The sequence below is a fragment of the Rissa tridactyla genome, chromosome 21, assembly GCF_028500815.1.
Source record: "Rissa tridactyla isolate bRisTri1 chromosome 21, bRisTri1.patW.cur.20221130, whole genome shotgun sequence".
Taxonomy (NCBI): Eukaryota; Metazoa; Chordata; class Aves; order Charadriiformes; family Laridae; genus Rissa; species Rissa tridactyla.
In genome coordinates, this window is record NC_071486.1 from 5,695,277 (window position 1) to 5,716,785 (window position 21,509).

At 51.8% G+C, this 21,509-nt stretch overlaps 1 protein-coding gene across 3 annotated transcripts in view; it reads right to left on the bottom strand.

The window, feature by feature from the left end:
• PLXNA2 (plexin A2) overlaps positions 1–21,509 on the bottom strand; it is a 179,047-nt gene that overhangs the window by 82,912 nt on the left and 74,626 nt on the right. For all 3 annotated transcript variants that reach the window (XM_054181430.1, XM_054181428.1, XM_054181429.1), the window contains exon 4: positions 16,996–17,130. In XM_054181430.1, coding sequence (XP_054037405.1) covers positions 16,996–17,130 — 135 coding nt within the window. The remainder of the gene's footprint in view (positions 1–16,995; positions 17,131–21,509) is intronic.

Below are 21,509 nucleotides of genomic sequence, written 5' to 3' on the forward strand. Positions count from 1 at the left end.
ACCCCCAGGCGGGGAGAGCGGCACTCTGGCCAGGATGGCTGCAGGGCTGGTCCCTTGGACACCCATGTCCCACGGGATGGTGCCTTTCCAAGGGGACAGAGCGCTTTGGGGCAGTCTCAGGGGGAGGGATTCAGTACGGCTACCCCAGACCCTGCTCAACTCTTCTCCAAAGCCGGTCACGAAGGATGCTGCATGCTGCAACACAGGCACGTGAGCAGCCCTCGATTCCACATTTTGTGAACCATTTCAGAGTTCTTCAGCTTGTTTAAATACTGCAGAAACCAAGGAGGAAAGTCACAGGCATGACCAGTTTGTGTAATTTTATAGAGCCTTTGAAAATCCAAAGCATTTGAATGTCCTAAGTAGCTTTAAAGGTCACAGAGTCGTATCATTATTGTTTTCACAGCCTGACCACGGTCCTACTATTCGTTTGCTCCAGGAATGCTGCCGTAGACTCCATGGCTTTTTAGTAAGTATTGCGCTCTAACTACATTACACTGTCCTTGCCAGTCAATTTTCTGCTACTCCATCACTTTCCCATTTGTATATCATTACATACGGCTGTCAAAAATATAATTTAGGAACCTGACCACCAGTGTGAGAAATGAACCCTCCTAAGTATATCCCAAACTCTCTAATTCTGGAAGAAAATGAGCTTTAAGCCCTTTCCCCCAAAGAAGAAAACCACCGTCCCATGGCGGCTGTAGCCCGCCGGCCGTTATCGCACACAGGCCTGCCGGCGAGGGGGGCTGGTTACCAAAAATAACATCTCAGGGGACAACATGGCAAAGCTTAAGGGCCGTATCAAAACAGAGGAAAACAAAGAGCTGTCAAAACACGCCATTTGCTCACTCCACGCAGAAGGCATCGCGTTTAATCCCACCGCGAGCCAGGCATACGCCCCCACAGCCGGTACCTGCGCAGCCCCTGCACACCCTCTGCCCCGACCACCGCGGGACCAGGATGGGTTGGAGTTTGAGGTATTGTTTGCATTCAAGCCTCGAGACCATACACATGGATTACGCCAATTTATTTACTACTCTGGGCAAGGCATTTCACTTTTCCCGTAGGGATGCATGCAGAGAAAGGTTGGGTGAGTCCGCAGAAGAAACCCCACGAGGTGAGGAGGAGGAGATGGGGTTGACCTGAACCTCGCTACGGGCATGTAGCGAGGTTCAGGTCAACCCCATCTCCTCTAAAAGTCCAACACTTGGTTTTACACACACACACACTCTTCTGGCAGAGCGGCACACGCCATTAATTAGCTGTTTCATCACAGGCCAGCATTAACGCTAGAGCTTCTCCAAGACGCAGATCAAACCGCTGCGTCCTGGCCAAGTACGAAGGACAGCCGTTAGGTGGGAGTAACTTCTCCTTTTGCAACAAGTTACAAGAAAATCTGTCATTATTATAAAGCATTTACTGTTGCACGGCGCTCATCTTTTCCTCCTGTAACAGAAGGTGTCGCCAAGGACTTTAAAGTCCATCACAAACATGAAGAGACAGATACAGTCGGCATCGCTGCAGCTTCCATTCTTTGGAGGCTTTTTCTACTGTCACCGAGTCTCTCCCCTTCCCCGGACTCCAAAGAATCCCCGGTTCAAACCCACTCCAGACCCTTCGTGTGACACCCCAGGGCTGTTCCCATCAGGAGCCGCAGCAAGGAGACGGTCATGGTGGTTTCCACTGACAGCTACTGTCGCTCTAATTTCTCCCAGTATCCTCAGAGGCCATGGGACAAACTTGCTGCTGGTGTAACACTTTCATTCCTTTCAGTACATTTACGCTGAGACTAAATTTGGCCCTGCGTATTTTACTCCCAAGCCGAGTAATCAGCAGTGAAAGTAATTTGCTGTTGGCTGCTCTGATGTTGCCATCTTTTGTGCGTATCAAAATGACAAAGACATCAGGCCCCTCAAAGTCCGATTGAAGAATAATTGGAAATCCAAAGTGGCACTAAATGTTATTTTCTAAATAAAATGCTTTCAATTACAGAACATGAGGCTGTAAAGTATTAAAAAAGATTAGTTAGAGTAGAAAAAAAAAAGTATTCAGACCTTCAGAGGTTTCATTATATGCAGAGGATACCCTCTATTCTTTGGGACGGGCGGGAGATAAAGCGGATGCAAAACAATGCAAATATTTCCAGCAGCCCGTGCTGCCCCGGGAGGGCCCGGATGCTCCTGCGCTGCTGGATTTTCATCCCAACTGTTGCACGCAGTCCCTACCGAGGGCTATGTGGTTTCCCACTTCCATTACAGGCTGGCGCAGCTGATTTTGCTTCCACCGGCACCTTTTGTTACCCAAGCGAATTTCCCAGGTCGGTTCCAAGCACAGAAAGTTTGTTTCATTAAAGGAAGCACACGTTTACCGAACGCTGATGGCCTGAAATACTCCACGCACCCGGGCACAGCAAGGGACTCCGACAGCAACTCCCCGTGCGCCCGAGGGGCCGTGGGTCCGCGCAGGGGTGTCCCCGTCGCTGGCACCGTCCCCCAGCCCTGCAGGCTTGGCCGGAGCTTTGCTCTCAGCAACAAAAGCCAACGGACACTTGGAGGACACACAGCAAACTCCGAGCGAGGTCTGGACCCGCCAGACACAGAGGGGGAAAGCGCTGCCCTGGGTCTGGTTGCATTAGGCAAGGCGCGTGAGAAAAAATAGATGAAACAAGGAAAAGCAGGGAACAGAGCAATAAACAACCCTGCTGCGGCGTCTGCAGCGAGACGCTGGAATGGGAAGAGACGGCACGGTACGAGGATGGGCTGGAGAGGGAGGGATGAGGGATCTCTGCAGGCACGCGGGTGGCAGCGGGATCTGCACCTCAGGGTCTCCCAATCGCCCCCAAAACCTGCTGGGAGGAACACGCCAGGCACGCAGCCTGGGGCCGACAGCCGGCGTCGGCGTATTACTGAGACCAATACTACAGCAGATGCGCTCAAAACTTCAGCAAACACCATAACGGCCATCAAGCGAAAGAGGACAAAGACAATCGTATTTCACTCAGCAGGAGCTGGTAAAGCCACGCTCAGGGCAACAGAGTCGCAGCCAAACAAACCTGACCCCAAGTGGGATCTATGGCTCCGGCAGGCACATTCTCAGCCTACACAAACAGGGAAAGATGAGATGCATTTCTCACAGATACTTCGTTTCAACAGCTTTCCTTAACAGCTCCGGCCCCTTGAATTAATACATATTGCCAAGCAAGCTGCGGAGCGGGCTTGCGGTGGGGGCGGTATCATTATTTACATGTCGGATTGCCGTTTCCATCGAAGGATTAAAGACCAGGTGAGATTCCTCCGCACACTAGTTTCTTTTTATTTTTTTATTTTTTTTAAGAGAAGATAATTGTCACTTGAAATCATTCAGGTGCGGACGCAACAAATTGCTGACCCGCGGCTGATCTCAAGCGACGACCATGATGTCTCGACTCCACCAATAAATACACACTCGCAACGGGGGAGAGGGGAGAACAGCCTACACATAACTGAAGATGGATTTATTCCAGCCTTTGCTATAAGGCTGAAGGCTGGGAAGCCAAATCCCTCTCTCCCAGGGTTTCATTAGCTGGGAATGGCTTTCTAATGAGATTTACACAATCTAGCCTGGAGCCTACACATTTTCCTCTGCACCCAGAGACAATAACAACAGGGAGCTAAGGAGATGCCTTCTTTTTCTCTGGTCACCCATAACTCAAGACTGTTACACTGCTGCCATCAATGTGATTACACAGAGCACAAAAATAAAATAAAAACCTGCCCTTCTATAGCATTAAGTCTCCAATTTCAACTCACCCAAGCCAGGAGAATTTATAGGTATGGGGACCACATTCAGTCCATTAGGAAAGGATAGGAAATTGCCAGCTGGGATCTAAATGACATTCTCACCTCTGCTGCCACCGGCCGGGAGCCCAGCCGGGGCGAGCATTCCAGTCCCCCATCCCTGCAGGCACCAAGGAAGGGGACAGGGTTTTTTTCAGGGGTGGTGGCAGGTGGAACTGTATTCCCAAGCCCCACTGCACCCCTGTAAGGACAGGGAGAGCCCTAAGCTGACCGTCTCCTTACGCACTTCGATGGACCAAGGTCCTTTGTTGGATGAGATGCAGTTTTTCTGGAATGGGGCATCCTCTGATGCAATGAACCCACGCCAAGCTGAAACCCAGCTCCACCGGCACCCCGCTGCTGCCTTACAGGGATGCTTCTCCCACAAGATGAGAGGGACCGAGATGACAGGGACCGAGCTGGGTCCCAGCCACCAGCCTGGACCAGGCGCTCTGCAAGCAAAGACCTAAAATGGAAAAATCCAGGCTGTCTTTGACTAACAACTGGAGTTTGCACGCTCCTCTCCGCAGTCACAGGAATGCTGTTTCTGGCACAGTTTCTCCAATAATGCGATTCTAGTGTGGTCAGCTCTTTTTGGATGGAAGGATTTTAAGCAAATTCTTTTTGTGGCCAGGACTGCCGGCTGGTTCACACAAAGGCCCAGCAACACGAGGAGGAGTTATTTTTTAACACCCATCCTCCCCTCTGATTCCTCCCCAAATAAAAAGAAAAAAAAAACACAACCAAAACCCAACTTATCATCATGTTCTTCTGGAGATATTAATAGCACCCAAGGCACTGACAGTTGCCTGCCTGTGAGTCACTTCTTAAAGGCATGAGAAAAAGCCTGCTACAACTGTGGTTTGTTAGGAGACAATGAAAATATCATTCATGAACCGTAGTGCTAAATACCCTTATTATGGCAGATTAGAGGGGAGATGCTCACGTGTAGCGTGCATCCAGTGCAGCTGGGTCTGCCGGGGCCGACTCCGTCACACAGCCTTTGCCCGGACAACCAGCAAGAGAAGCAGCTGGCAGGCAGCAAGGCTTCACCAAATCTACCTTAAATCTCAGTTGACTTTGGCCATTTTGGTTTTGATTTCCATCGTTTTGGTTTTGATTTCCATCATGGTAGTGCTCTGGAGTCCACAGCACTGACCAGGATCGTTCAGTGTGTCACTAACACAGCAAAGGGCACGTCCCTACCGCCGACAGTCTTCTGGGTCATTGCGACCCCGGGCTGAGGCAGGATGGAGCCCACCACCACCTGCATCCCCCCCAGCTGCTGACAGACCCTCCGTGCCTGGGTCTTGTTTCTGGGCCCCTGTATTACTCAGATCTTCTTATTTCTCTGCTGCTGGTCTGGGATTCCAAACGGGTCTTTTAATTCAGTTATTTGAAAAGCATCTCTGATGCCTTGACAACCTAATTTGGTCTCCTCCAGGTCTTTCAACGCCACGTGTGGGAGAGCAGCAGGCACCATCCTGCCCGCGTGATGTGCTCGCAAGGCAAGTCGCTCCAGCTCTCTGAGCACTCAACTCAATTTCTATTTGAAAGGAAACATGAATACTAATTAAACAGCCATAAGGCCACAGAGCAGATAAATATGTGTTGCAAGAGAAACTGGAGAGACACACTCTGAAGTGGAGCCAGGGAGGGGAGGAGGCAATGTGTCATTGTTTTTGGTGGCACAACTTCAGAGTAGAGCTCATCACTTAAAATACTCCTATAACCAAGCAAACCTGGAGTTATGTGAGCGTGTTGGACTTCCTTTAGTGCCTTAAACCTCCCTCCTCCTCCGCTGAGACATCCATGGCTGCCCTGACTTCAGTAATGCATATTTGAAACAATATTTTGCCCCGTCCGAAGGCCGGGTAAAGCAGTATTTCCATGCCAGCTTCCAGCACGCTCCGAAGCGCCCGTGCCAACTGCTCTGCAACTGAGCAGCCCTCTGGGCCGCAGTCGGCAGACTGGAAGGATAACGAGCATCTGAAGCTTCATCTTTTCCTGCCACCTCTTAGATTTAAAAAAAAAAAAAACAAAACCAAAACGAACCAAAAACCCAACACCACCAATTTTTGCCTAACAAAGAAAGGTGAGCAGTCACGGTAGGAAGACTGGATGTCGGCGGGCGGCCCTGCCTCTCCGTCCAGCCCTTTGCAAACGCAGCAGAAACCTCCTGGCTGAGCCCCTGCCCGGGTGAGGTTTAAGCACAAAACACTCTGCCCTGCTTTGATCACACGGACAAGAGGCGGCTGAAATCGGTGACGCCGTTCTGTGAGTACTTGGGAACGACAGAGCCACGGAGACGCTCTATGTAACACAGGCACTTCAGGATAGAAAAGGCAAAATCCCACTTGAGCTTCGTCTTTTGCCATCAAAACCAGCAGTTTGGCCCTGCCAGAGTTCAAGGCGCTTTGAAGGAAAAAGTTCCCAGTCTGGGAAGAAGAAAAACACAGAATCTATTAATATTCACAGGTGTAGCTTGGCAGCTACAGCGCACACGAGATCTCATTTGAAACTCGAGGGCTGCCACGACGCATCAACCCATTGCTCAGTCAAGCCTGGAAACACGCCGCCGGCTACGGCTACTTCCAGCTGCTTTGCCGGGATGGGAACATGCTCCCCAGGACCCGGCCGGCTGCGCGGCACCACGGCCTGCGCTGCCCTCAAGGAGCATGCCGCTTCGTGACAGGCACTTGAGGGTTTGCTGATGAAAGTTAAATGCTTTCCAAGTGATTTTGTGCACTGAAATCACCTGTTTACAAAGATTTTTATTTTTTTAAAGGCACATTTCTAAGAGTCCGTGTAATTAACCACAGCTAGGAAGGCAATGCTCACACTGATGAAGACTTTGTAAACTATTTGCCATTGCAAACCATGACCAGCGCTTTCTCTTCCCATATCCACCTCCCTGCGACTACGGAGCAGCGAATTGAACAGTGATGACATGAAGAACGGTCCTTTGTTATGGGACTAAGGATTTGGGAGGTTTCAGTTCAATCTCTTCCTCTGCCATTAGATTTCCTGTGTGACTTAGGATAGGTCACGTAGCATCTCTATGCTTCAATTCCTCGTCTAAAACGTGATATTGCTGCTCCATCTCACAGGGCTTTGGGGAGGATAAATCTGTTAGCAGAGAGCAAAATGTTCACAGGCTGGTGGTGTTTGCTGCGAAGCAGCCAGTGAAAATCAGGCAGCTGTGATAACCCAACAGGCAGGTAAGCACAGAGGAGAAAGAAGGAAAACAAGAACTTCCTAAGCTCGATCACAATAAAAATGATTTCCCGCACAGGAACCTTCAGGACGCCGCTGTTGTTTCCCCAGCTCTGAGGAACGCTGCGCTCCTCTCGCTCTGGCCCCCAGCAAACCTGGCAGGGATGGGGCTTAACAGAGCCCTGGGCAGGGACGGGGCTGGCAACCGGCCCCCTCCGCGCAGGGGGAGCCCGCAGTGTTTAGTCTGCCGGGCACATTCCTGAGCGCTGCTAAAATAAATAGAAGATTATTAATGGAGCTCCTTTTCTTCACTAGCATCGGTCAGAAATGCCACAGTTATCAAGTGGCTCCTGAGGATGGCGGCAGGGATGGGCTGGAGGGACCCTTGGGAATGGAGGGACCCCCAGGGGATGGAAGGACCTCCGGGGATGGAGGGAACCCCAGGGGCTGGAGGGACCCCTGGGGATGGAGGGAACCCCAGGGGATGGAAGGACCCCCGGGGACGGAGGTGTTTCTTGCTTAGACAGCTCTGGCCAGGAGCTGCACCAGGTTTGGTGCTCAGGATTTTCATTTGGGATGCTGAACTTCCCTGCTTTCCAGAAATGTCCCAGGCTCCCCAGGGAAACCCCTGTACCTTCCCCTCCATACCCACGGTCTGGCTGCGCTCTAGAAAAATCTCAACATTTTCACTACAGCAAAGTTTTAACATTTTGCCAGGGAAGGAGGAGGGAAAGCGAGAACAAAACCCACGAACAGTTGTTTTTCTGCTTTCAACCAGCCTTAACTTTTATATTTAGTCCCAGCTTGAAACGCCATTACAGCCAATTCCCCTGGGGCACTTCCATCATTTGCAACCTATCTGGAATCTACAGGAACTTTTTTTTTCTGAATGTTTCTGAACTTTTCAAGCAGTTTGGTGGGAATCTGAAACAAGCTGAATACTTGTTTGTGTTAAAGCTGCGCCAGTGGGACTGGCCTAAGGGTGCTGCTGGCTGAGCGCATTCAGAGGTTTGGGCTGGGACTCGTGCTGCATTTTTTTTAGCCCTGCTCATTTCAAAGTTATCGCAGGAATCTGTGTTTGTAGCTGTATTTCCCTCAACTGATTTGAAATGAAACCAAAAAACACAGATATGGAAAGCCAAAACCCAGCCAATCTGAGTTTGTAGAACTTTTCAGAACCTTGAGAGGAAAAATAGAAAACGGCAAAGGATGCTGCAAGACTCAGGGTGGATCTGAACGCTCTGCAATCCTTCTGTGCCTTTGAGCCACCGAATTCCGGCTGACGATAATGCTGAGGTTCAAGGAAGAGCCAGGAGCCAAGCCTGGATGGATGGCTGCGGGAGGGGGCTCTCAGCGGCTCCCCATCCCATCCCCACCACTGCAGAAGGTGCCCCACTGTCCCCAGCCCCCCGTCCCCGGCTCCGTGGCCACACACAAACCTGTGCCCAAGGGCTGCGGGAGGCAACGCGCCGTCCTCCCTGGCAGAGCCCTCGGTCGGAGCTCACGGGAGACGGATTCAGCCGGGCAAGTGCCTGCACATCATCTGTGCTTACTTCCTGCAAACTTCATAATAATAAAGTGATGCTCTATACCGTATCCCTTTTTCCATTTCACCCTTCACTGGATCATTTTATGCATCTATTCCCATTGCTAATTCAAACTAATTAAAGTATAAAATAGAATAATTTGTGCAATTTCAGAGCTCCCCTCACCATATTGTGAGTTATGTTTCTTTTTTGTTAGCGCCCGGTGTGAACAATTCCCCTCCTCCCCGGCTGAATAGCCGCCAACCTCATTTGCCGAGAAGACAAACTATTACAGCAGCGTAGGAAGGGAGGGAAGAAAAAGAGTTTAAAAAGCTCTAGTGGGGAGAAAGAGGAATCTGAGGTTTGCTTTTAAATTTCATAGCCGAGCACTGAGAGTGAAATTTCAGATTTCTCCTTCAAGTAATTTTTTCTCTTGGGAATGAAGTTCTCTCCCTCTCTCACCGCTGCTATTAAGGACAGGAGACCTGTGTCTCTGTCTGTCCGTCCAAACGTGCAAATCCCGCAGCAAACCCGCAGCTCCGCAGCGCGCCCAGCACCGCTCAAACACAGCCATGAGCACCAGCATCACCCGCAGAGAGGCACCAGGCACCTCCGCTGGCTCTCGAGATGGCGACGGGGCGGTGGCATCAAATCCGGAGGGACATTAGACCTTCCCCCAGCCATCCAGGATGTCAACTGTCCCCTTACGAACACCCGATGCTGAGGGGTTTGTGTCTGCGTGTGCGTGTACGTGCATGTAAGGGAAATTCTGGAAATATTTCAGCACTGTGGTCGCTTGCCTGAAAATTAAACAATAGGTCTGTGGATGAGGAGGAATTGGAAAGGGAAGCAAACGGCGAAGCAAACACACGGGAACCCTGTGGCTGTGACTGGCAGGGGAAAAAATAGACTAATACAAAGGAAAAACAAAGCAAAACAAACAAATCTTGAAAGCAAACCCAGCAAACACTTGAAAGAAACAACCATATGAGCAATGTCTAAAATAGAACTCATTTAGAAAAAACAAACCCACTGACCCGGATGCTGAATTTTTACATTGGGGCGTTTTTTACCGCTTCTTCCAGGAAAGTTTGCTTTTCGAGTATTCGTTACCTCAAAGCCTCCTGCACCGAGCTCTGCACCCGGGGGTGCCGGGGCATGTGTTGTACACAGATGTTGGCGGGCTGCGGGGCCGGGGGAACGCGCTGGGACCAGCCTGGACACCGACACGGCCGGAGCTCCGCACGGACACCGAGCCCCAGCGCGGCCGGAGCTCCGCAGGCATGACAAACGGCCTGCGGCAGGGCAAGAGGAGGAGACAGCAGGCTGGCCCACCTGGCCAGGCTGGGGTTTTCCGTGGTCAATTGATGTTAATTAACACATCCTTCTTGTCAGGTAGCTATTGCTAATGATCCCAGAAAAGTTTTTAGCTGAATTTCTTAATTATTCCTAATTGACTACAGGGAGGAAAGCAGAAAATAACCTGCATCAACTCATGAATTTTAGGAGCATGAGCAGGTGGCGGTGGAAGAGGAGGGCACGGAGCTGGTGCCAACCTCCCCGTGGGGCACAGCCCGTGCTCGGGGGCAGCAGCAAGGACCGGGGGATGCTCTCCCCATCTCTTCCGTCCCCCTCCTCTACTCCCGCCTTGCCCCAGCCTACGGCAATTTCACGCCTTTCCGGCAGTGGTGGTGGGGGAACGCAAGTTCAAGTGTATTTAGGCACCCCAAGGTGCTGGAGCAGCCCGAGGTCCAGCGTGGCTGGTGACACCCGGGGTTCCAGCCAGTCCCCCCCAGGCAAGTCGTGCACGGGGCCGATGCGTCCCACTGCACCCACAGCTATCTGCGCTGGGATGGCCGGGCAGGATAGTTCATGGGAAACGGGATTTTGGACACCTCTGGGATTCTGCTGAGCCATTTTCCTTGTCCCAGTGGTTCAAACTTTGCTAAGATTATGTCCAGCTAACTGGCTGTTCAACTAGCATATAATGTAGTTAAAAATTTAATCAGTTCATTTTTTCCCTCTTGATGACTCCAGACCCTTTTATCCACATCTCTTGCATTTTTTATTGTGTTTTCTCAGTTCTTTTCAGGACACCATCAGTATTTACAGCCTCGCTACTCCAGAATTGATGGACTTTCTTGTTTTTCTCAACCCTCACTCCAATTCCAACCTCTTTTAAATCATCCGGGCAGCCCCCGCCTGCCTCCCTCTCGATCGGCATCCAGAAAGTTCAGCCCGAAGCAAAGCAGTTTTCACAGGACTTAAACATCTCGGGGTTACAGGACAGGGAGCCGCGCAACAAATCATCCCCAGAGACTCCTGCGGAGCTGCAGCTCCTGACACGGGGGCATTTGCAAAGCAAATATTTCACAGCTAACGGAGCGCACAGAAAGACAGTTTCTTTACCTAAAACCACAATGATGTATATGGAAGAGGGAGGCGGGGAAGCAACAGGTCTTTGCTGCCCACTCCCTCTGCCCTCCCCAGCACGCGAGATGCTCACAGCCAGGTCAATACTGGTCATACTGGTGAATGCCCCCCAGCGCTGACGCGCGCACAGTACTGATGTCTACAGCACTGCTCCCCGCTGGTTAAGAGACGAGGTTGGGATAAAGCGGCTGCAGGCACAAAAACCGTCTCCTTCCACCTCTTCCATCCAAATCACCTTCAGGAGTCCTCCCGTGCACCCCCGGCAGTGAGCGCAGCCCCCTCCCAGTGCCGGGGCCATCGCTCACGACGGCTCTGCCCTCCCCAGGGCCGCGTCCTTCTCGCCACACCGTGAGGGGAATCTTTAGGGGCCGGCATTAATCTTCGCTGCCTCCCACCAAGCGCCGGGCGGGAGCGCAGCTCCACTCATAGCACTCTGCATAAGGGTTCTCTGAACTACATCAACCGGGTATAAAAATGTCACAGCGGCCACAAGAAATCGCTTAGGTGTGAGTGCTCACTTATAAACCACAAGAAGTCAGCCTGCACCCACTGAACCCACCTTGTCTCCCCCGAGGGCACAGTTACCCTGCAATGAGCATGGAGGGGCTCAGCATCACGCGGGGCTCAGCATCACGCGCACAGGCAGACCGACCATGGAGCATCTGGTACCCGCTAGAGGAGGACAGGATTCCTCAAGTACATCTCAGGCTACAGAGGTCCATGGCCCTCTGAGCTCTGCTGCGCTAATTGATGTTATCTGCATTTCACTGGGTGATTATGAGTTATTATTTCTACCACGGGAATGGTGAGGTACCCAGCCACGGCACGGGATGCCGCTCTGTTACATACCGTATAAACACAGAACGAAATCATCCCCCTGTGGCAGAATTAACCACCGAAGTAACTACGGCTGAGCTGAGAGCAGCAGTGTTTCTGAGGCAATGAAACGCGCAGGGGTTTTGGAGGATGCTTACGGAAGATGAATTTTGCATCTGCGACGTCCTGGCCAGGTATCTCATTAGGAAGGTGCTGCTTCACCCATGAGGGAGCAGAACCCGCATGGCGTGACCCCAGCGCTTCATCAAACTATCTTACGTGATTAGCACAAACAAGTGATAGATCATTAGCTGACAAAAACGCGCGTTGGAAAACAAAGGAGGGAAAATATGTCTTAGTGTGGTGTGTCTGCAGCGGGGGAAGAGGCAGGGAGAGGAGGGGGGTGCCTGCTCGGGGTCTGGCTCCTCTGCACCCCCAGCGCCCATCGCTCCTCTTGCAGTCGGGGCTCACAGCTCCGCGTTCGGGAAGGGAACAGAACCATTGGGCCACGTTTCTCTTCACTAGCGCAGGGATATTCCTTCCAACAAGCCCTGCAAGTATCTCGATCCCGCTGCTTTAAATTTGGTGTTTATAGCCCTTGATTAGGTGGTGAAATCTTTTGGAGACGGCAATCCCTGCCCTGGCGCCTGCCATGCGTTTGATTGAGCCTCCGCTCGCTCCCAGATTAAAAATAACCAAATTCGTTCTTCTATCAAGAGCTGCAAAAATCTCTGGCCCCAATTCCGTGGATGCTTATAGCATCCCGGTGCTGCAGCGTGCCCACCATCTCTGGCGGGGCGAGCTCGCGGCTGCTGACGGTGTACGTGGGAGCAGAGTCAGACCCGCTGCCTGCGAAACCAGGGCTGCAACAGTTCGAACTTGCACGGAGCAGATAACGCCAGTAAAACGGGGTTACGCAGCCGCGGAGTCATAAAATTGCTCTCGTCCTACAGGGCTTATTTAATTGAAATGCACTGAGCCTTCATACACTAAAAAAACCTACCGTCTCCCTGATGCACAGACAATTAATGCTTCAGGACTAAATTATAAAGCCACTTTACTCAATACAACCAGCACTTTTCCTTCAGTCTTTCCCTCTGAAATCAAGAAATCGGAGAAGCTTTTCTGCACATGCTCCGTGACGGACCCACCATTAAAATGGGAAAATTTTTAAATCTGGGGGCTCTTGGTGGCCCCGAGACATTTGTCCCTGGGTTTGCCCTGCACTGCCATTAACTCCTCGCCTGCCGCTTGATGGCTGGGAGGGTCCCACCTGGATGCACCCCCATGTCTCAGCGCCTCAGCGGAGGTCAGCGAAGCAGCCCGTCACAGCGGCAACGCTACGCGATTTTGTGGTGGGGGGGTTCCCAATGGAAACTGTAAATTGAATTTATCCACCCATGGAAAACAAGAGGCAGCTCACGCTGGCCACGGGCTGGGAAGAGCCACGGTGCAAAGTCCTCTGGCCGCAGCGGTGCCGGACTCCCGGCACTGACCCCCCCGCAGCATCCCCCGGCAATGTGGGGGCTCCGCCAATGCTGGTGGCCCCCCCTGCTGTTCCCGGCCCGGCACCCCACACGGCCCCGCCAATGCCACACGTCCCCATCCAGCGGCACCTCGCGCAGCCCCAGCCTTGTGGGCAGAAATGGTATCTGCTTGCTAGAGCGATGCCGAGGGATGAACTTCTGCTTTAAACAGCCAGGGTCAGAACCGTTTCTCTTTTGCCGTAAGAGCTATTTGGAACCAGGTGGAGTGGGAAGAGAGCCTGTAAAAGCTCCTAATAAGCGCTCTTAAATCATGCGGTTAAAGAACTCGGAATAAGTGGCTGGAAGCAAAGTTTCTTTATCCTCCTCTCCCCCGGACTGGGCTGTGCAACTGTTGCTTCTGTGCTTTGTGGGAGTGAAATCAAATGTCAAATATTCTGCTTTGCAAGGAGTTGGCAATGAAACATGAAAGGCTGAGGGAGAGCTCAAAAGGACGGCGGAGAAATTGGAGCGAGGCACAGAGAGGGCTGGGACGGGAGCCAGGGGAGCGGGGAAGGACCGTGCCCACAACTGCAACTCCGCGTTTGAGGACGAAACAACTGCTTTCCCTAATGCCTTTCAGCACGAAGCTGATCCTAGCTGCTGCTAGCACAGAAGGAAGATGGGCTTCAGACCACAATGTTACGTCTCCTCTTTGCTGGGAGGCATCCACACATCTGGGTTTATTCAGCATCATCGGTCCAACGCAGAGCACCGCGTCGCAGCACCGGTCTCTACCCAACGCCACAGCCGCAGGAGCTCAAGACCTGCTACCGATCAGTACTGGGGAGCACACGGTTCTTAGCTGAATCCCCCCAAAAAAAACGTTTTTTGAAAGATGTGTTTTGACATAAGCACGTATCCTCTTCCTTTCTCAGCAGACATTTAAAATCACAGGCTCTGGACAATCCTCCCCCAGTATGTTAACGCACAGCAGCTCAACGTTAAGAACAGCTGCTCTCTTTTACTGTGGCAGAATTTCATTTTGTTCCAGATTTCAAGACTTCAGAAGGCATTTTTGCTGTATATTCTCAGTAATTCTGAGGGCACCTCCCACCATTTACAGCCCCAGCCCTCTGAAGCTGGGGGACCTTTCTCCTTCTCCTGGGACTGCCCCTTTTTCAATCATCACTGCTATAGAAAACGGCACTCAGGAAAAAATATATTCTCCCCTCCGCTTTGCTGAACTATCACATTGCCAGGATAAGGGCAGCGGGGTCACAGGAGCTGACAAAATCCGTATGTAACGGCACGCCGGGACTTCTGGACCCGAAGCACGCACCTCGACAAGGGCAAAAGGCAAATCCCACGGTGAACCCAGGGAGGAAGGAGGGACCGTGTCCCCCTGCTGCTGGAGTCTCCCCCAAGGCGAGTGCTTTGCCGGAGCTGGAAATGGAATTAACGTTCCAGGAATATTTTATTATTTGCTAATTCTTTTCGCATTTTTTTGTTTCACAATTAAGCAAATTAGCACTTTGATGAATATTAAGCCGCCCTTGCCTCATAAAAGATGAGTTGGAGGCATTCCCACTGGATTTTCCTCCTAAGGAAACCAGTTCCTCAACCGTTTGAGACAGACGCTGGATGGGTTCCTCCCTGGTGAGAGCACGAGGAGTGCACGGCTCCTGGAGAAAATGACCACAACATTAACATTTTAATAAAATAATTCAATTTCAAAGTTTGCACAGATCCTCATTATTACCATCTAACCCAAGTCCAAGATGGAACGGGAACCTAAATTTGTGGCTTTGTGGCAGTTTCTATCACTGAGTTGCTGTAACAAGCGTATAAAAAGCCTTCTTGAATCACAGGGATTCATTCAGTGAAGTCTTTTAGCAGGAAGGAGACTTTGCACTCTTCTAAAGTATTTATTTCCTGGCTTTAAATAACTTTATAACCAAGCTAAGTATTTGCCGATATTTTTTGGTTTGCTACAGGTTAGCCAAGCGGTTTCGCTGGCTTTGGAGGAGCTGGAAGCTCCCTGGGGCGAGGCGAGCTGTTATGATGCTGCTCACTCTCACCTCCACCAGGAGATCTCCAAGCACTTACACCGAGACCTTTCCATAGCATCTCCCTTGGAGCAGGTGGGAGGGAGGACAGATATTTGTTTACCAGCAGACATGGAAAGCTGTTAGTGACCAGAGGGTTAACTCAACACAGAACAATTTAATAGCGTCCAGACGTCTTCAGATGCAACCCCTCTCCTGTCTCCACCACCCACAAGGCACCAGCTCTATTAATCTGAATTACACAGTTGTGAGTAACAGCCAATAAAATGCTCAGCAGAGTCAGTGAACCCAGAAGTCTGGCTTAATGGTGGGGACTTTGTGTGTTTTCCTGTCTCGGAGAAGAACAGAAGGTCCCAGATTATTTACATTGTGCTATCTCCCCGAAGCAACAGACTCCCGTGGACCGTTGGCCATAAATTCCCATCATAATCATTCCAGTTTTGCTTTCTACAGTCTGGTCCCTCTCATCAGAGCACTTTATCCAGCTCAGAACCAGGCTCAGAGGAAGGGCCACGTGGACAGTAAATAGTGAGTCCCAGAGACACTGGCAAAGCGGGGAGCGGTGTCCCGGCGCCGGGCCGTCCCTCGTGGATGCTGAGTGATGGCTCAGGTGGGTGCCAAGCCAGACGATGCTCTTGCTTCAGACCTGCCTCGCGGGTTTGCCGGGCTCTGGGGAAGAGTTTGTGTGGTGAAACTGTCGCCAAAGAAATCACCTCCCAGGAACGAGAAGCTGTCCCTGGGCTGCAGACTTCAGCTGCTCAGGACGGATGTCTGTTAACCGGCCTGCCCTACCCAAAGCACTGCGAGCGTGCGGAGGAATTCCCACCACCCCGATGCTATAAACTGTACAAACATGAGTGAATTTTCCTTGTAATACCATGGTATTAAAAATAAATAAATAAATAGAACTGCTCCCAGTTTTAAAATGAGAAATTATGGTAAATATTACATTATTTGTTCCCAATTACACGCAGCCGAGAAGGGACGTTCGCTATGCCGGAGGTGAGGCTCACCCAGCAGGCCAGCACCCCGCGCAGCCAGTGTGCCAGGCAGGGACCGCCGGCAGGGACAGGGACCGCGGGCAGGACCGGACCAGGGTGGCACCACCTCCAGGGCAGCAGCAGAACTGGCACGGCAATGGATGGCACAGCGCAGACTCGGTATTAACGTTGCTCACGCAGCCTGTGCCCACACCGCGCTCGGTCCCACCTCTGTGCGCTAGCATCACTCACTCGGCAACCAACTTAAAATATTGCGGTAAATAAATAAATCAAGGCATCATAAAGGACGCTCAGACAAAACTACGCGAAACGGCAGCCTCGCCGCAGGGAGTGAACCCGTAACGCTCACGGCTCAGGATCTCCGTATCGCAGCAGGGATGGTTCAGAGCCCCCAGCCACGATTCCCCCGCAGCAGCAGGCTCCGCTTCCAACGCCCGCAGAGCAGAGCAAGCGGGCACTACTCTCTCCCCTGAGCACCGACGACAATCTCTGGTCAGAAGCAGATAAAACTGAGCTTCTGCAGGGGCTCCTTCTACCCGTACCGATCCCCACACCGCGGGGCTCAGCGCACAACCTCAGCTCCGTGCGCTCCAACAACACGCTCCATATGGAAGGAAGCCATGGCCACAGATGTACAGAAGCAGATGCCTTACCTGTCGCTCCGACATGACGTACAGATACTTCTGATCGACGGAGAAGGCCATGTCTCGAAGGACTGGGCTCCCATCCTTGAAAACTGTCACCATTTCATACTGAATTCCACCATGGGGAGGACCATCTGCTCGGATCTGGAAGAAGCACAAACAGATTACAGGTGATTTCATAGCAGCCAAATTCCAATTTTATTTTGGGGGGTGGGGAGCGAGGGGAGGATGACAAGGTAGGAAAAGGAATCTAAGTCAAAATCTCATCTCACAACCTGGAGACAGAGCAAAGAGCTGGCACCGGAGTTAAAGCAAAGGCTCCTTCTCCACTGAGGCTGATGTGATTTCTCCAGTCCATGAGAAATAACGAGAAAGTTTTGCGGTCGTAAGGGGAGCAAACAGACTGTCTGTCAGTGTGCTATGACTGACCATCCAAGAGAAACAAAGATCGTAAACTTTTTAGATTATTTCCAAAATAAGCCTGAAGGAAGACCACAAGACTCCACAGGCAACACAACAAAGCCAAGTTATAGCAGAGATGTTTTTTTTCTCCAGATGCATAAAGAATAGGACTCAGACAACCTCCATCATCTCTTTTGCCACAGAAGCCTCCTACAAGACCACCTCTGCCTAAAAACCTGGAGATGCCATTTGCCATTGCCAAAAATTTGCCATTCCATTCCTTTCAAGTTTACAGGATTCAGCACGGCGAAGGCAGCCCAGCCCGTGCTGCTGAGCAAGCGGAGAAGGAAGGCGGCAGCCATATGGCTTGTGCAGTCTGACAGGCTCCCAGTAACCGTCCACCCCACCAAAAGACAACTCCCTGCTCCTGCAGGAAAACCTGCCCGAGCTGTGACAAATCCCATCCCTGCCAGGAGCGGTTGCTGTTGAGGATATGCCATCTCTTCCAAGAGTTAATAATTTATGGCCTTGGGGGCTGTGCAAGGGGAAGGGAGGAGGATAAACAAACAATTTACATTGTCTTTCCTACCAGGATTTGCATATTTGAATAGCCATTTGACTACAACATGGTGTCGACATAGCTGCAAACACTGGCAACCGTCAGGCGGGGAGACGGGAGCAGTCAGGCGAGCCAAGGGCTTGGTGGGGCCGGCCCCGTGGCTCGCAGCGACAGCGATGCCGTAGCTGGGGGCTGGGATGGCGCTCGGCACCAGGGGTGTCGTGCAGCACGTGCACGCTGCCCTGCGAGGAGCGGGACACACCGGGGACCGCCTGGCCCTGGAAAAACCCCTTATCACAAAGATGCCATCTGCTGCAGCCTCACGCCGAGCTGTCTTGCCACATCCCGTTCTGCTGCTCGATTACCCCCTGCCTGGCCGCGGTACGGAGGAAGAGGCATGAAGAACCGGCTTTGGACAAGTCTAAGCCTTCAGAAGAGGCAGGACGGAGCAGCAGAGAGGGACGTCAATTTTTTCTGGTTCATGTCCCCAGGAGGTAAGAGAGCAGGTTGTTAAGCATCTTAAGATTTATCTGAGAAATGTGCCACCCCAGCTGGAAATATAAGGATATCTTCACACTCATAGAGGAGAGATGCTCCCCTGCACCCTCCTCCAGATAAATCCTCTTCCTGGAAAGAGCCCTGATGCCTCCTGCCATGTGAAGACATGTTGGGTACAAAAGCACATTTATTTTCTGGATTTCTCTCTTTTCTGCTTACTTCCTGAGTTCTCAGTGATATAAAAGACGACCAGGTGTGAGTCTGAGTGGTCAGGTTTAACCCCCACAGACAGATGCAGGGAGCCTCCGGCAGGATTACGCAGGCAGCCCAAGCCTGGACCAAAAGCCCTGAACTTTCAGAAATGAAAATCAAAAAAAAGGCTTTAGATACACCTGTGTGAGTTCAGATACTTCATTGCCTTCACAAAATACTGAGAACTAGAGGCAGGTTGAGACCAGTATGAGACCAGTGACTTGCTGGGTGTTGCAAACCTAAGCAAGCTCTGCCACCTCCAGAGCCACTGCCTGGCACGTACCGCTGCCACCTCCCGCACCGCGGACACGGGGACAAGGCTGCAAAATCACCTGAGGGATAAATAGCAGGGACATTGTGCTGTCAGGGACACACAGCTGCTTCCACGCAAACACCTGATTAATGGCCAAACGGGAATGGAAACGCCGGACATGAAGGATCAGCAGCCTTTGTGAAAAACAACTGTTTTTCAGAGTTCCCTCGGGGCACCAGCAGCTCGTTAAATTGAGCTTCTTTCTAGTAATGAGGTCAGACAGGGCTAATAAAGAGAGATACCACTGGACAAGCCTTTTGCAGGCCAGTTCCAACTGGGAATTGGGGCTCTGGGCTGGAGACAGCACCACGTGCGTGATGGCTCCTCCAGCATGGACAAGTGCTTGGGGCCGTGCCTGGGACGGGTGTCTTGGGACGCAGCCGGAGCCCGGCACAGGGTGCTGGGTGCTGCTGCACCCTCCTGCCTCCCCCGCAAGGCAGGAGGAGCAGCCCGGGGTCTCTCACCGAGCCTGTCAAGGTGAGATGGCTCTGGGTTACTCAGACACCACGGGACAAGAGCAGAGCCCGCTGCTCTCCTGCCCCACTCGCTGTGGGGTGTGTTACACCCACCCGGGTACCCCACAGCCCCCGTCCCCAGCACAGTGCCTGGGCATGCTGGGGAGGAGGTGCACCCACTGCCACCAGGATGCTCCACTACATCTCTTCCTAAGGGCTTGGTTTCCATGACAACAAATGATGATGTCAGACGAGAAGAATGATGATTCCTGTGAATGCGGAAGAAGAAAGGGATCATCTCCACAGCAGGAAGCTTCTTGTTGACGTTTGGAGAGAGAAATAATCCCTCTGCCTAACTTATGGGTGCCCTTTCAGTGCCAAACTACTGCCCCATCACTAGAACAGCGGCGTGGTACCAACCCTACGAGTCTGGGTTCATCCCCAGCTCCAGGCACAGCGATGCTGGAGAGGGAAGGGGTGGGACACGGCGCTGGACTGCTGATGGACATGTTTCCTTACGTCCTCCTAACTCCACCAGGTTTTCTTCTCTCACGACATGATGATGGAGTGGTGGAAGGGCTTAGGAGAAAGACCTGAAAGGAAGCAGTGCAGATCGGAATGGGTGGGAGTGCAGCAAAACAGGGAGCAGGCTGGAATGGGGAGAAGCACGTTGGTGCAACGGAAAGCAGAGATGTCCAGGACCAGAGATGGGTTCAACCACCTGAGACACAGCGAAGACCAGGAGGACAGATCACAGGCTCACACGCTTGGACGTGAATCAGAGAAGTCGTTTGGGACAGATACAGCACCTTCCTCAATCGCTTTTGACGGATGTTTACAAATGTGGCTTGAAAAGTGCCTAACGACACAATCTGCAAATCCAGGGCCAGCCGAGCACCCAGCCAAGCAGCGCTGCTCCGTTCGGGGAACTGCAGCCCTCCGAAGGCACTGCGCAGAGCTGCGTCTCTAATGCCCCCACAATACTGGCCGCAGGCATAAGCTCTGCGTTATCTTCAGAGATTAGCAAAATACCATATCGTGTCACGTATATGCTGCAGTGTAGCACCCAGGGCGATAAGTGCATGAGCCATTCAAGGACCTAATGTGATGTGAAGCTCCAACACTCCTATCGTACTCGGATTTCTGTTAGGTATTTTGCCCAGCCTATGCCCCAGCTAAGATAAATCTGGATTCCCTTCCAGTTCCTCCCAGCAGGCTCCCATTAGAAGACATTGAATCTCTTTGTAGGAACTTTCCATGATTGAATTACCTGTCTGTTTTCATTACGAGTGTTTCAATGAGGCTGACTCATGATGAAATGCCCCGTGCCAGTAAAAACAGCTGAATAAGTCCATGCATGGACTGATTCCCCATCCCGGATCGTAGATGCAAGGCCACCCATTAACTCCTCGAGAACTGCAGCTTCTCCCCACGTACGAAGGCGCCTGATGGGAGATGCAGTGGAGCAGACAGCACCTCGCTGTTGGCTGCCCCACTGCACGAAATGGCCCGTGGAGGCATAGGATGGGCTCCTGAACTGATGCCCTTGGGTCAGGACGCGGAAGGCACTGGCTGAACATGCTCAGCTTTGTATGTAATGGTGACAAAGTGAAAAGCCCAGTCAAGCCCGGAGCCTTAAGACTGCTCCTTTCATGCTAGGGTTTCGAGCCCTTCCGAGTGAACACTATCAAATAACACGGCATTTGTCTCAAATGGACGTTTCGAGTAGAACTGCATCAGCTCTGGGAATGCGCACTGGAGCGTTACTGCATCCACTGCCTGAAATAGAAACCAAAGACAACAAGGAGCAGCCTTTGCTGCCAAGGTGCATCTTTGCAGAACTGCCACTTTTTTGCCATTTACGTCTGCACATCTCAGCTCTTGGGCATTTCCCATTAAAGCTTCTCAGAAAGCTCTAGGATGGATTTCTTGCTTCAGTGCTGGAAATTTAGCAGAAAGACTGTTCCTGGCAGCGCTCTTCTGAACCAGACTGGAGCGCAATGTAGCTTCAATAGCCTTTCCCTGCCTCCTTCTGTCTGTGGTT